Below are 13704 nucleotides of genomic sequence, written 5' to 3' on the forward strand. Positions count from 1 at the left end.
TTACTGAAGCACTCCTGCTTCAAGTTTCTACAGGAGCATTTGCTTATGTATAGAGCAACCCCCAATGTTAAGCATGCAAGTGTTGAAAATGCTCTTCAGCTCTCTTGATGCAGAGGACCAAGATGCTGTGAAAGGGTCACCTTTATGTTTTCTAGAAATTAAAAAGAAAAAGCAAATTTAGTTTTCAAAACCAAGGAAGACAATAGAAAATAAGTAGTTTTTGTAATTCTTGTTTTCCAAAATTAGACTTCTTTGCATAAGTCTGATTTCTTGACTCCTTTCTACCCCTAACCCAAAATCACAAGGAAAATACACTGGGACTGGAAGGGGTTCAGAGAGGAGTGCAGTGATGAGCAGTCATGGAGTCACTGGAGTGGGAGGGACTTTGTGAGGCTCTGTTCTGACCTGCTCAAAGCACAGTCAGCCTTGGGATCAGAGCATGTCACTCAGAGCTTTTGCAGTCTGGTTCTGAAAACTTTGAGGGCTGGATAGTGTACGCCCTCTCTAAGCAATTTGTTTCATTGCTTGACTTTTCTGCTGCAAAAAAAGCTTTTTCTTTTTGCTTGATGAGAACCTTTCTTGCTTCAGTTCTTGACTGTTGTCTCTTGTCTTCCCACTGTATGCTGTTGCAATAAAAGCCCCACTGGGGAAGTGTTCCCAGCCCCTGTCTGTGCTGGGCCAGAACCAGTCACAGTATTCCAGATACAGGCTAACAAGTGCTGAGTGGGAGAGGATAATCCACCTCCTTGATGTACTGGCTGTGTCACATTAGTGCAGGCTAGGCTGCTGATGACCTGTAGTGCCAGGACACCCTGCTGTCTACCATGACTCTGGTGGCATTTTCCACAGAATAAAGGCCCAACTAGCCCGCAGCCTGTAGGTGCAGGGATTTGTTACTCTGCCATGGGACAGGTCTTTGTCCTTTTTGAAATGGGAGTGTCCTGTTAGCCTAGTCCTCCAGCTGCCCACAGCAGTCTTGCCCTTGATAACACTGAGTGGTCGCCGTGTCGATTTCATGTCGTCTGCACACCTGACAGAAACCCATTTTCTCCCCTCTTTGGCTGTCTGATAAAGATGTGGAATAAGACACATTCCAGTGTAATCTTCCTTCATACCCTTACAGCCAGTAGAGACTGACATGTTACCCCTGTCCTCTGAGTTCAGCCATTTCTCCAGCCATCTAATTCTGTTGTCTGCCCATCTGGATCACAACTTCCCAATCTACATACAATTCTGTGATTCTGTGATCTGCATAGAAGAATACTGTGAGAAATTGTGGAAATCGTGGCTAAAATTGATAAATAACTTTTACTGCTTTCCCCTCACCACAAATTTTCTGAGTTTTTGTGATGGCTTGAGACAAAATGTTTGTGTTTGGATCCACAATGGCACCTTGCCTGCACAGTTCGTACTGCAGCAATGGAAAGGAACAAATAAGCATCTTCTACAGAAAATGACTGAAAAGGAGAAAGCCACACAGTCTCTGATATCTTTAAGGAGAAATGCAAACTCCTTTGAAAGACTAGATCCAGGCATTTAAATTTATAACATTATTTGATATTGAAAATCATGGCCTTAGTAATTGAGGTATTGGTTTTGCAAACGCTGGACGTTCACTTTCCTCCTCCTCCCTGTGGCCTCATCCCTGCTGCCATCCTGCCTGGATTGCACAGCTGAATTGTCTGACACAGGAGGTGTGGCTCCCCAGCTCCTCCATCTGCTCGCATCACTTGTAGTTCCTCCACAGCTACCACCTATCTTTAGTCTTAAATGTGTCACAGATTACAGTATTTAGAGCTATTCTGCTCAACTGATATCTAGATGTTTTGTTTTTCATTTCTCTTACAGACTTAAAGAAAGGCTTTGTACCCAAAGATACTTATTGTTTCAGTATTTTTCTCCTCTAACTAAAATATTATGGTCTAATAAGAATTAATCTCTTCTCAGAAATGCTGACTTGCTTACATCTTTTAGGTCATTGCAGCTATGGTGGCACGTCTGCCATAAGCGTATTTGGAAAGAAAGTTTACTCTTCTGTGCTGTTCTGTTACAGAGCTGTGTACACAATGTACTCAATCAAAAAAACCCATACACGTATTTACCTTAATAAGATTTTAGCTGTGGGGTTGTAGAATCGATTTCACATTTTATCAGAAAGACAGACTGGTGTTTTATTTCCAGCCTTCTTTTTCCAGAAAGACATTTTCTCATTGCAGCTGGGACACTTCTGTAAGTGATAGAGATCATTTAAATAATTTACCATTGGTAACACAGATTTTTTCGATTCCTAGAAAGCCTTAATACTTGGGGGAAGCCTTCCTTTCTGAAAAGGCTGCTTTCCATGTTGCTCCCCCAGTTCTCTAGAGACAGTTCTAAAGAGGTACTGGGTAGAGTCCAAACTGACTGATGAAGAGATTAATCATATTGATCTGGTGAGTAATCTGACTGCACTGAATGCAGTGAACCTGGCAGGAGTTGCAGCATGTTCTGTCCCAGCACTGGTGTGGCTGAGGCAGGCCTCCCTTGGGCCATGTGCTCTTCTGAACAGCCTGGCTGTAGAGCAGATGCCTAGGATCCATTGACTGCGTTGGGTGACTCTGTCCGGTCAGTGGCTGTGTGTTGGTGTGTGTGTTCACATAGAGCTGTGTGTGAGATACCCAACGAGGTGTACGTTCAGTGAATCGTGTGCTGTGTGTATAAGGAGTTCTCTGGTTGGAGCTGCTGAGCTAAAAAATGCCTTTTCTGTACGCTGCATTATTGAAATTGGATGCTCTCTTCTAGGTAGGGGATTTGAAACCCCAGTGAAGCTTTCACATTAGTGAGCTCAGGCTCAGATCAGTTATTCATTTATCCGCTGTTTTTGCCTCCTCTCTTGGATCAGAGATGTCTTACAGGGTTGTTTAATTTCAGTTGCCATGCTTTATATTAACCTACCTGGCCTTACCTCCCCAGGATCTCAGAATTGCACGGCTTAAACCTCAGCTCTTAGAGGACTAAGGGAATGAGAGAGGTTTGTGTTTTAAAGGTTTTCAGCTATTGTATTTTGAAATGGGAGTAGGTAGAGATTGGCTTGTTTGGAGGATAAGAAGAAAAGTCAGTCTGTTCCAGGGGTGGCAATTCTGAGATCTCTGCTGGTGTGTTTCTCATCTCATAGTCCTGGAGGCTGCTGCATGCTGTTCTTCAGCTTCTCTCCTCGTGTTTCTTTTTAAGGTAAGATGAAGCAAAGCACTTTGGATGCTTTTGTTCCCAGCACAGACTGTATGGTTTTGCTTTCAGGTACTTTTGTATTTATTTCTTTTGGTGTGGAGGAGACAGACCGCGGTACCTTATATTTGCTTTCATATGTGAGATTTTCAATTGGTCTCATATCTGGATGATAAATATTTTAGGGAATTGAGTTTTCCTCCTAGTTCCAAATCACATGCGTCCCAATTGACAGGAGGCAGAAATCCTCTTGGAAGAATTTAATGGTGGATTTATGCTTTAGTGTGACATCCATCACTGCCCCGTTTCAGCTTGCTGGCCTGATATTTTACGTCTGTCCCTTAAAACTGGAGTTGAGTCTTTGTGCGTGTCGTGCAGCTGTGCGCGAAGCGGCTGTTAGCAGTCCTGTATCTTGTCTTTGTTTGCAGGATGAGGTTTTTCAAATAGGAGCACCTTGTTTGTTTCTGTGATGAAGTTCAAAGGACCGACTCCAATAACTTCCACCTGGATAGCTAGATAGGTAGATAGGTAGATAGGCTTCTTTCTATAAGGATTCATTCAGAAAGAGCTCAAACCAGGTACTCTTTTGCTGAACAGTGTTAAGCAAAGTTTCTCAAGACGATGATGCCTTTGAGAGGCAAGTTCTTCTGTCTTGCTCAGGTGGAGGGTTAAAAAGCTTCTGTCTTGAGAAATGGGATGTTACTTTAAATTACCTGTGGTGTGAGTGCACATATAGGCTGTCACTGGGGGCAGTGGAATTAATGACCTGTAATTCTTCTAGTGTCTATTTCTTCTTGAAATATTTCCCATCAGTTTGGGCAACATTAATGGAAAATGCCAAGCCGTTTTATTTTCTTGTTTTATTTAGTGTCTCTATTGCTCTATTTAGTGAACTCTATTGCTTGTTAACTCTATAACTTGTTCATTCAAGTGTGAGTCACATTTTTTCCCTTCAGAATCGTTTTAAAGACACGAAAGGGAAAACATTAGCTTATTTATTACAGAATTCTTAATTTTCACAATGTTAGTCTAGTTACAGTTAAGGATTTTGCTTCTTGTTTGCCCTTAGTTTAAGCCATAAAGCAACAGCTGAGCCTGGGGTCAGTAGTAAGACCATTTCAGAGTTTTTCTGGCATGTTCTGGAATTCCTACATTTCGTAATGCTTACATGGTTTAATTCTCAGCCCTATTTGCTGCTAGTTTAGCCTAATGGACAAATCCAAAAGAGTAAGTAATAACTTCTGTTTTCATATGACTGTACTTTGGAGGCTTTCGTGTATTTGAGGCTGATGTCTGTGACTGCATTTGTCAGAACACTTTTCTGATTTTGAACGTGAGCAGAGTCACTTCTACTGAATTCTGTGAGAATGAAACTCATGTCTAGAGATTACTTCTGTGGAATAATGGCGTAACAGGGTAAAGTATTTTGTGTATAGGTTGAGCTTAGAATTGTTTTTGGAATAGTTTAGAAAAGAAAAAGTTAGAGAAGTCTCTCTTTGGTCTTGTTGGGGTGACCCCAGTTCCCATCTCAGACAGCACACTGTTCTGGCCTTCCCACCAGTCTGACTCCATGCACCCGGGTCTCAGAGTGAAAGCACAGCTTTGGCTGTTGCAGCCTCGTGCCCCCATGCAGCGCCTTTGTGAGGTTAAGCCTCAAGCTTCCTTTCCTTGCACTACTTCTTTGTCTCTCCCTCTGGATGCCCTGGCTCACATCATCAGCGTCCTGCTTTGTCTCTGCTGTAGATACCTGCACTAAGGAGGATTACAAATGTATTTAGATACAGAGCAGCCATCCGGCTTGCCTTTTCCATATTCAGGGATTCCTATTCCCTATTCAGGGATCCCTCTCATTAACAGAAGAAAAGTCAATCTTTTTGAGCCTAGAAAACGAAGCCACTTCAGGATTCTGACAGACTGATGCTTAAAATGAAAAACAGGCAAACCACCACAGGTGACTGTCAAGTTAAGGGGCTTTAGGTAGAAAGCAGCAATTTCGGGCATCTCAACGTGCTGAAACAGTAGGTGAGATGGGGCACACAGTAACTGCTGTTGTTGCTCCCATTAGGAAGCACAGGAATCTTTTTCCTGTATCTTGATGATTGTTTGGTGGATCCTGAGGAGAGTGGACTTGGCACGAATTTACTTCTGTCAGATCTCAAGAAATGTCACGTTATGCTTGTAAGAGGTACCCAGGTTTACTGGAGCCCGACTCATCCTTGGTGGGGGCTGGTGCTGTGTGGAAGCTCTTGATGGCATTTGAGGACTTTGTTTTTTGGGTTGAGCTGAAGGCCCGCCCTAACCTGTGAAAGCATGTCTCTCTTTTGAGATGCAGGACTACCTGTGCTTCACATTCCTGATGTGTGCATTTCACATCCATCTCCTACTGTTTTCCCTTAGTCCTTGCAGGATTTAACATCACCCTTTTGAATTTCATGTTGAGAGGAGCTGAGTATAGAGGGGCCATGTTCTGGCTTATGTTAGCATCTGTGGAGGGCATCAACTTGCCTTCCTGCTTTCTTTTAGCAGTACTTCTAGCTAGATCATATGCTTATGGCTTTCTGTCACCCAGATTGAGTAAGCATGTGGATTGTACATTCTGGAATGGAATCATAGAGTGTTTTAGTTTGGAAGGGTCCTTAAGGACCAGCCAGTTCCAAACCCCTGCCATGAGCAGAGACAACTCCCACTGGGTCAGGTTGCCTGGTCTCCATCCAACTGAGCCTTGAACACCTGCAGGGATGGGGCATCCACCACCCTCAGCAATCTGTGCCAGGGCCTTGCCACTTTCATAAAGCATTTCTTCAGATCATCTAATCGGTACCTGAACCAAACTACTTTTACTTCTTCACTCTTATTAAACAGTGGTAGTGTGTTTCTTCAGAGCTTGGTAGATCTCAAACATTAAGTGTATTTATAGCTTTCTTGTTGATAAAGGAAACTTTGCAAAAAAAATAATAATTGGGAGAGAACTCTTATTCTTCTAATCACAAATGCAGAGAATAAGTTTTTCATAGATATTCTGCCGTTATTTTAAGCTTGCATTTGTATGCAAGGCCTTAACTGACTGTTGACAAGAAGCAGTTGCACTATTCCTCGCCCTTTTCTCTCTGTCCCCACCAGTGGTGATCCCTTTTTAAGGAGAAGGTTAGCCTACAGCTCTGTCTTCTACCAGCTCTATTCCAGAAATGAGATTCCTTTCCTTTCATCCTGCAAGATGCAACTAAAAACGCTGACTTCATGCTCTTTACTAAAAGCTTTACTGGAAACTGGGTGCCTGTATATTCAAGGTAAATGGTACTGTGACAGTATTGTCCTCAGTACAATTTTAGAGTTGCTTGCATGTTGTTTTCTATAACAGTATTCCTCAAAAGGCTGCATTGTTCTGTGGCAGATGGCAGTTTTTGCTTTTGCCTGCCTCACAGTAGGGAGAAAGAGAAGATTCGCACATGAGATTGTAGCAGGAATCTTAATTTTTTTCCCCTCAGAAACTGATTTTTTGCATGAGATGAAAAATTCAAACAGTTCACTACGTGACCCATCACAAATGGGATCTACAACAGCTGATTGTGAGCTCAAAAAATCTATTAAACAATTCATGTTTACAGGGAAGAAGTTTTACTCAGAATTCTGAAGCAGGAAAGGAGGGGCTTTGATGATGATCTGCCAAATCCGGCTGTAAATTTCATTATTTAATTTTATCGGAGCTGAAGTGTTGTGTCTTCATTGCACTGTTTTTCATTAAAGTTGTATAACTGCTTAGAGAAAATGACTGTTAACATGACAAGTATATGTGTAATGAATTATTTGTTGTTTTCCAAAAGTCCTCATTCTGAAAGTTTACGTTGTATGCCAGCATAAAACACTTCTACTGTCTTGTCTGCAATTTGCTGCCATTTATCTAGTTTGAGTTATGCTGTCAACTGTCTGTTTGTTTTGATTAAGACTAATATGGATGTTGACGTGAACTGATGCTTAAAAACTGGGAATTCAGTGGTTTGGAATTCCTTGGCTTGACAGCGGCTTTTAGGTTATTTCTCAAGAGCTGCTGATGATGGAAAATATACATTCCTGACTGAATAAAGCCCTGAATTTCGTAGCTGACTTTGCTTTGACCTTGCAGGAGATAAGACTGGAGACCAGAGATCCGTTTTAGCCTGGCTTGTTCTGTGATGTTCGTGTATACTTATGCGTGTGAGTGAACACGTGTGTGTAGTATCTATCTGTGATGTATAAGGATACTTCGAGTGATGTCAGATCTCATAGCTATAATAAATTTTTCGTTCTGCTGGTTTTCTTTGCCCAGTCTGCCACTAAGAAACCTCGGAAGTCTCCAGGAGACAAAGGTCGTTCTGAATCTGGAGCCAGAGGAGCAAGTCGTGGAAGAGCTAATGGCCACCCTCAGCAGAATGGAGAAGGAGACCCCGTCACTTTGTTTGAGGTGGTTAAGCTGGGGAAGAGTGCCATGCAGGTAAAATACCTAACTGTGTTTCACCTTCACATTGCAGGGCATCCTGGCTGTAGGAGTTTGACCTAAGCCATGCTTTTGTAAACACTTGGATTTTTTTCATAGGCTGTATTGGTCCAATAAACTTTCATGTTTAACATTATCTTAGTCAGTATCTGATAAGGAGCAGTGAGCTGTGTTGGAGCTGGGGCTGTTATGCTTCTGAAAGACAGGTGGCAGTTCAGAAAGTCGTTAGTTGAATTCACAAATATTTTGTTGATTGCTTTTGAGCTGAAAATGCATGCTGCTATTAAGCAGTCCATTTAACAATAACCTGTGGTATGTTTTGCAGGAAGACAAAGTATAAAATGATACTTCTGGTGGATACAAAGCTTTTTGTTTTCCTGTTTGGCTTTTTTTTTCCAAATAGCTGCTGGCACGCTTTTGAGTACTTGCATCCCTCTTGCTGTCTCCACCAGAACTACAGAATAGAGCTAAGCTAGTTGCCTCCACTTCCTCTCTAACTGAGGAGCAAAGATTGACGCACCCTGAAGGCAATTTTTTTACTCCAAGATGAATATCTAAGGCAGCTCTTTTGAAATGCCTCCAGAAAAGTTTCGTAGGTCTCTATGTTTTGATTTGAGGTCTTAAAGTTATTTATTAGCCTAGATGAGGCCCATCTGAAGAACCTCTATAGGTGATTGTTTTGTGTTTGTATGGTTGCAGTAACTTGCTGTGCTTCAGCTATTTCTTTTTGGCATGCAAAGGAGGAATGGTGGGCCCAGAATACTGATAACCCATTGCTGTTAAAAGCCAATAGCAGTTACTGCTGAAGGGTTGTGTAAGAAGACCTCCTTTATTTTGCATTTCAACAAAATGGGTCCCATGCGACATCAATATCAGTTGGTGCGTTTTGATTTTGTGAGAGAAACTGTAAATTAGGAAAGTGAGGCTCAGAATCACAGTCATTATGTTTAGCCTTCCACATGCATGAAAGCTATGGAATGTTTTCTCTGGATTTCAAATCTGTAGAATGTTGTTCCTGTTACACAGGATCGTCCCTTGTCTAGTAGGTGAAGACAGAACAAATTTACTCCTAACAAAACTACAGGTTCTGTGTGCCCCTCCTTCCTACAAGTTTTACATTGAGGCTTCCAACTCGCTTGGATTTCAATGCTTTTTCAAATTTTGTTTTTGGCAAGATTTGAGGAAACATCTGGAGTCTATTTTCTGGTTTTACTGCAGTACTGAACATACATTCTGCTTTACGTAGTGTGTTTGTCTTACAGTTACTGATATTTGCAGGAGCCAAACGAGAAGTAGTGAGCGACTGCTTTGATGTTTGATGACTCTGTGTGTGTGGGACTGCCTGATACGTTTTCTCTATTTCAAAGAAGTCTTCCTCAAATTAAATTCTAGAAAGAAATCACCCTTTGGAATTCAAATACAAAGGAACTGTTTTGAGAAATGTAATGGTTGTGTAAAAATATACGAGGGGTGTGTTTATGTGCATGTGCTCATGTGCTTACAACATGCTCAGCCTGTGTCTGATACGCATGAGAAAGGAGTAGGTGGAGCATCTGAAGCTGTTCCTATGAGTGAACAAAAAGCAGAGGAGTAGGCAGGTTTGTCTGAAGGCACAGAGCACCGATGCCCCACGCTTCAGGGCAGCGTCAGGAACTCTGATGCTGATTTCAAGAGTGTGTCACTTGTGTCCCTTCCCAAATTTGCTATTGATTAAAAAAAATCCAAAAATAATAATAATACCAAATGCTACAGTGGGGGAGAGGATGCAATTATGATGGGATTAGATTATTTTTACTTGGAGTTCCTGGATAATAATGCCACGTGAAACAAAGGTAATAATTGAGGGATTTTATGAAACAATGAGGAATGCTCAGCTTTTTTTTTTTTAGCTCACAGTTTTGATGCAGGTTTTAGTTGTGGATTTTTTAGCAATTTGTCAGTATTGTCAATTGTCAGAGAAATGACATGAATTTGCATTTGTCAGAGCCTATTATTTACTGCTATTTAATTATTTTTCTGTAATATGAGCCTGCCTTTATTGTAGTGCTCTTAGCTTTGCTTCCAGCAATGGAAAACAGAAAAAAATCAATTAATATAGTTTCAAATTACATGGGAATTTTACTTCGTGTGCTTTCATTTCTGATCTGTCTGCTCCAGCTGTTTGCTCTCAGGATGTATTTTACTTGGTAGATTTTTCTGGCTTAGTATTGGCAGCTCCTGGAAGTCTAGCTGAGGAGTTGTATGCAGTTCCACTTGATTTTTTTCCTCTGTTTTGGTCCTCATTGCAAGCTTACTGCCCTTTGGTTCTTCCAGGGAAGCAAAGTTGTGTTAATATTTTGTTTTCCAAGCGCGTACCACTTCAGAGGTGCTCTTGGCCAATGGATCTTTGCCTCTTTCATGAAGTGTTAGCTATATCCATCCATCACATTCTCATTTGAACTCTGTGAATGGATTTGATACCCACGCTAGCCTGGTACTGGGTTGCTGGTATTGGTTTTGGTTTTTAGGCCTGGTATCATTAATTGCTTCAGAAGCTGGCAATTCTCTTTGTATGCAGTGCAGTATGACCTTACTGCTTTCTGATGGTACATTGCTTTGATCCAGTAAAACTGTTCCTAGAGCTGTTTATGCACACGTTTTTCTTTCTTATGCAAATATGACACTTTCCTGCTTTTTATCATTTGGCTCTTTTCTTTACCTTGAATGCTGGGGGCAGATATATCCACTATATTTCCCCACCCTTAAATTCTGTAGGCCGAAAAGGCCGCCTCATCATTTCTTATGTTAAACTGTCTGAGCTCCCACTGGTGGGAGTGAAGGGGTGGATTAATGCCCACCAGCAGCACAGCTGAGCCCCACTGTGCAGGCTGACCTGTGGCTGAAGATTTCCTGGGCACTTCTGCACTGCTCTCTGACCCAGCATGAAGCCAGTGCTGAGCATGTGCTCATCTCACGTGTTGTTTAGACTGCAAGCTGAACATTTCTTATGGGTCAGTTATGTCCAGTTAGCAGTAATGAAGTTTATGCTTCTGTGTTGGTCAACCCAGGTGTGGAGGCATTTTGCTTTCATGTGTACAGAGGAGATCTGTGCCTCTCTCAGAAAACCAGAGATAGTCAGCAGTAATCAAACAGGGCATTTGGTAGCAAAACATAAACAGATCTGTGCTGAGATCATATTGTGTGCACTGCCACTTACCCTTATCTGGAGTGAACTGCAAACATCAGGCTAATGTTGATATTTGAAATATTTGAGCCCCCTGCTTATATGTTGGTGTTGAGTAGTGATGGTTCAGAGTAAAACATCTCCATTGTGTGCCACTGTGTGTATGTTTTAGGCTTTGTATCCCAAGGTATTTTAGTATGTTGAAATGGAATTGTCATGGTGCTGCTAGCTCTGTGCTTACGGCAGGGCCAGTGCCAGAGCCTGTGCAGCATTACCAGCTGCTTCCCAGCACATTCAGCATCCAGATGAAGCTTTGCTTTGCTTTCTTCTCCACTCCCTGAAATCTAGTCACACAGTTATTTTAATTGCATAATTATTATGCAGTGTAATCTCTGTGATCCTTAGACCTCTCAGTGGCTCTAGTTAAGAGCAGTTGTTGTCTGCCCGCTTCCATTTTCATATGCTGAGGCTGCTATGGATCAGATCTGTCCCACCTTCTCTCCCACCCACAGCTGCTGTATTTTACACTTTTCTGGTGTATTTGGTAGTCACACACAGGTAGATACGTGGCACTGGGATGGATATTTCTCAGCTGGATCAGCTCTGATTCAGCTCATCTCTGGCAGCAGCTCAGAATTATTCTGGGTTAAAATGGTTGTATAGCCACGATCATATCTACCTGATTCAGGAGTTGTGTTCTGCATACATACCTCGTTACTTGAGCTTAAAAACATAAACATTCTAGCACTGGCTGGATCATCTCATAAGTCCAATATCCTGTCACTGGCAAAGGCAAATAAGAAAGGATGATTAGACATCGAAACATATTTTGGGAATTCTCCCTACCTCAGACTGTTTGCAGCTCAGAATGAATGTCCTTTCTGTGTTTACAGTAGCCTTAATGGCTTTTTTCTCCCTGAATTCTACCAGAAGTCCTCTTCAGTGCGTAGTGTCTCTGCATCTACCATGACTATTTCAGGAAGTCAAGGTTTTCCATAAGATTTAACAGCATACAAACTTTAGGATGCTAAGTATTATTCCTGTTCTTTGTGTTGAAAGCATGGTTTGTTAGTCTTTTGCTGTATTGTAGCAGTGCTGTGTTCTCTTGAAGAATGGATAATGGCCTGGGATAATGACCTGGTATTTTACCAAACAGCCTCAGAAACTCCTAAGGAGTTTTAAGCAGATGTTCTCTAAAGTTCACAGAATAAAATGGCTACAACTATTATTGCCATTTTAAATAGTATTTAGTTTTGATTCTGCTAGATGGATTTTTCTGCAACCTCATCTTGGTTTGCTTTAGATATATGCTGCTGGTTTAAAGGGAAGAATCTGAACCAGGTACATGCTGTCATGCTTGCTGTGCTAGCAACAGTTTAGCTGCCAAATTAAACATCAGTTAAGTGAAGATGCATCCCTTAATAGCAAATAACTTTTTTCTGCAGTCATACAGTACTTCTTTTCCTTGTGTAATTCACAGTTGATGATTTTGCAACTAAGGTGAGCTTACAGTGCAGTGTGCAAAGACCTGAGAATGCCCACTGTGGTTAAAGCCAGATTAATTTTTTGCTCTCTGCAAAGTCAGCCTTTTTTAGAGTATCTGAGCTGATATGTGAACTTTTCCAAATGACATTAGCAAAAGAAATTGAAGCATGGTTTTTAATGACTCTCGTATTGGAATAACTGATTTTGTTTCTGTGCTCCTCTAGTGATTTTCAGATCTCATGCACAGCCATCAGAACCATTTGTGCCCATGAATGGTCCAATTTAAACAGGCAGAGCCCTTTAGAAATCGTGTAATACGTAAATGGTGAGAGATGAGCTGCACAAAGTCTGTATCATTGTGGAAAATGGGCTTGGTATGAGGCTGCTGCAGTCTGACCTTCTTTCCTGAGGGCTGGGGTGAGGAGGTGCCATTCTGAGTGCTGTAGCTGTGCTGCAGCAAGGATACTTGTCCTTGCTGGCTCCTGTCATTTGAATCCATCTGCAAGAATAATTTTTCCAGTACCTATTATGCATATAAGAGTAATGCTACTTGAGTCATGCCATTGTAATACTCCTAGGGAACTAAATATTTTTCTCTTTCAGAAGTGGGTATATTTCCAACCACATTTTTCCATGCCGTGTGTTAGAGTGCTTGCCCCACTTAATGACAGCTCATACTCAATTTTCTGCATAGAAATACACAAAAAGCAAACAGGTGCCTCTGTGTGGAGAGCATGAGTCCCTTTGTTTTGTCTTAAGATTTTGTTCCTTTACTCTCTGTGCTTCAAGGAAAAAATGTTACATAGATAAGCACTGCATAAGCAGATTTTCTTGTCTTTGCTTATAGAGAACAAGAATCAGTGATAAAGTAAGATTTAAAATAATCATTTTGGCTTGTTAGAAAATGCTCTCTAGCAGCTAGCAGAGCGTGAACTCTCTTAATTTGAAATAACCATCTTTAGAGGAAAAAGAATAAATTGCAGCTTTTCGATCTACAGTTCTGTTTTATTAACCTTACCTTAGTTCTTTCTGTGGGTGTATATTCCTGTCTGCCATTAGGAATGCAATCAGTCATCTGGAAGTCTGACGCAAGCCTTAAATTGCACGTACTGTGACATGCTAGGTGCTGCCTTCTCCTTGGTAACTGTGCAGTGACCTCAGTCTTCACAAAATTTGACCCTAAATACTTCCATTATTAAAAAGAAAAGAAGAAAAGAAAAAAGAGAGGTAGGGTTACTTGAAGAACTTTACACAGAACACTTACGGGTCTTTTGTACTTCAGTTTCTTCCCTGTATTCTTATTTTCACTGTTATTCTCACCACCTGTTAAAGGTGTTTCCTAGCTTTTCTCTTTTCTTGAGGCTGTTCTTTATACAGATAA

At 41.4% G+C, this 13704-nt stretch overlaps 1 protein-coding gene across 6 annotated transcripts in view; it reads left to right on the plus strand.

The window, feature by feature from the left end:
- Positions 1-13704, plus strand: part of STAG1 (stromal antigen 1) — a 160820-nt gene that overhangs the window by 42165 nt on the left and 104951 nt on the right. For 4 of the 6 annotated variants that reach the window (XM_052687270.1, XM_052687271.1, XM_052687272.1 and 1 more), the window contains one exon: positions 7493-7672. In XM_052687270.1, coding sequence (XP_052543230.1) covers positions 7493-7672 — 180 coding nt within the window. The remainder of the gene's footprint in view (positions 1-7492; positions 7673-13704) is intronic. The other 2 variants (XM_052687274.1, XM_052687275.1) reach the window with 1 other exon arrangement.

This window comes from Tympanuchus pallidicinctus, unplaced genomic scaffold, assembly GCF_026119805.1.
Source record: "Tympanuchus pallidicinctus isolate F22 unplaced genomic scaffold, pur_lepc_1.0 scaffold22, whole genome shotgun sequence".
In the NCBI taxonomy this organism is placed as follows: Eukaryota; Metazoa; Chordata; class Aves; order Galliformes; family Phasianidae; genus Tympanuchus; species Tympanuchus pallidicinctus.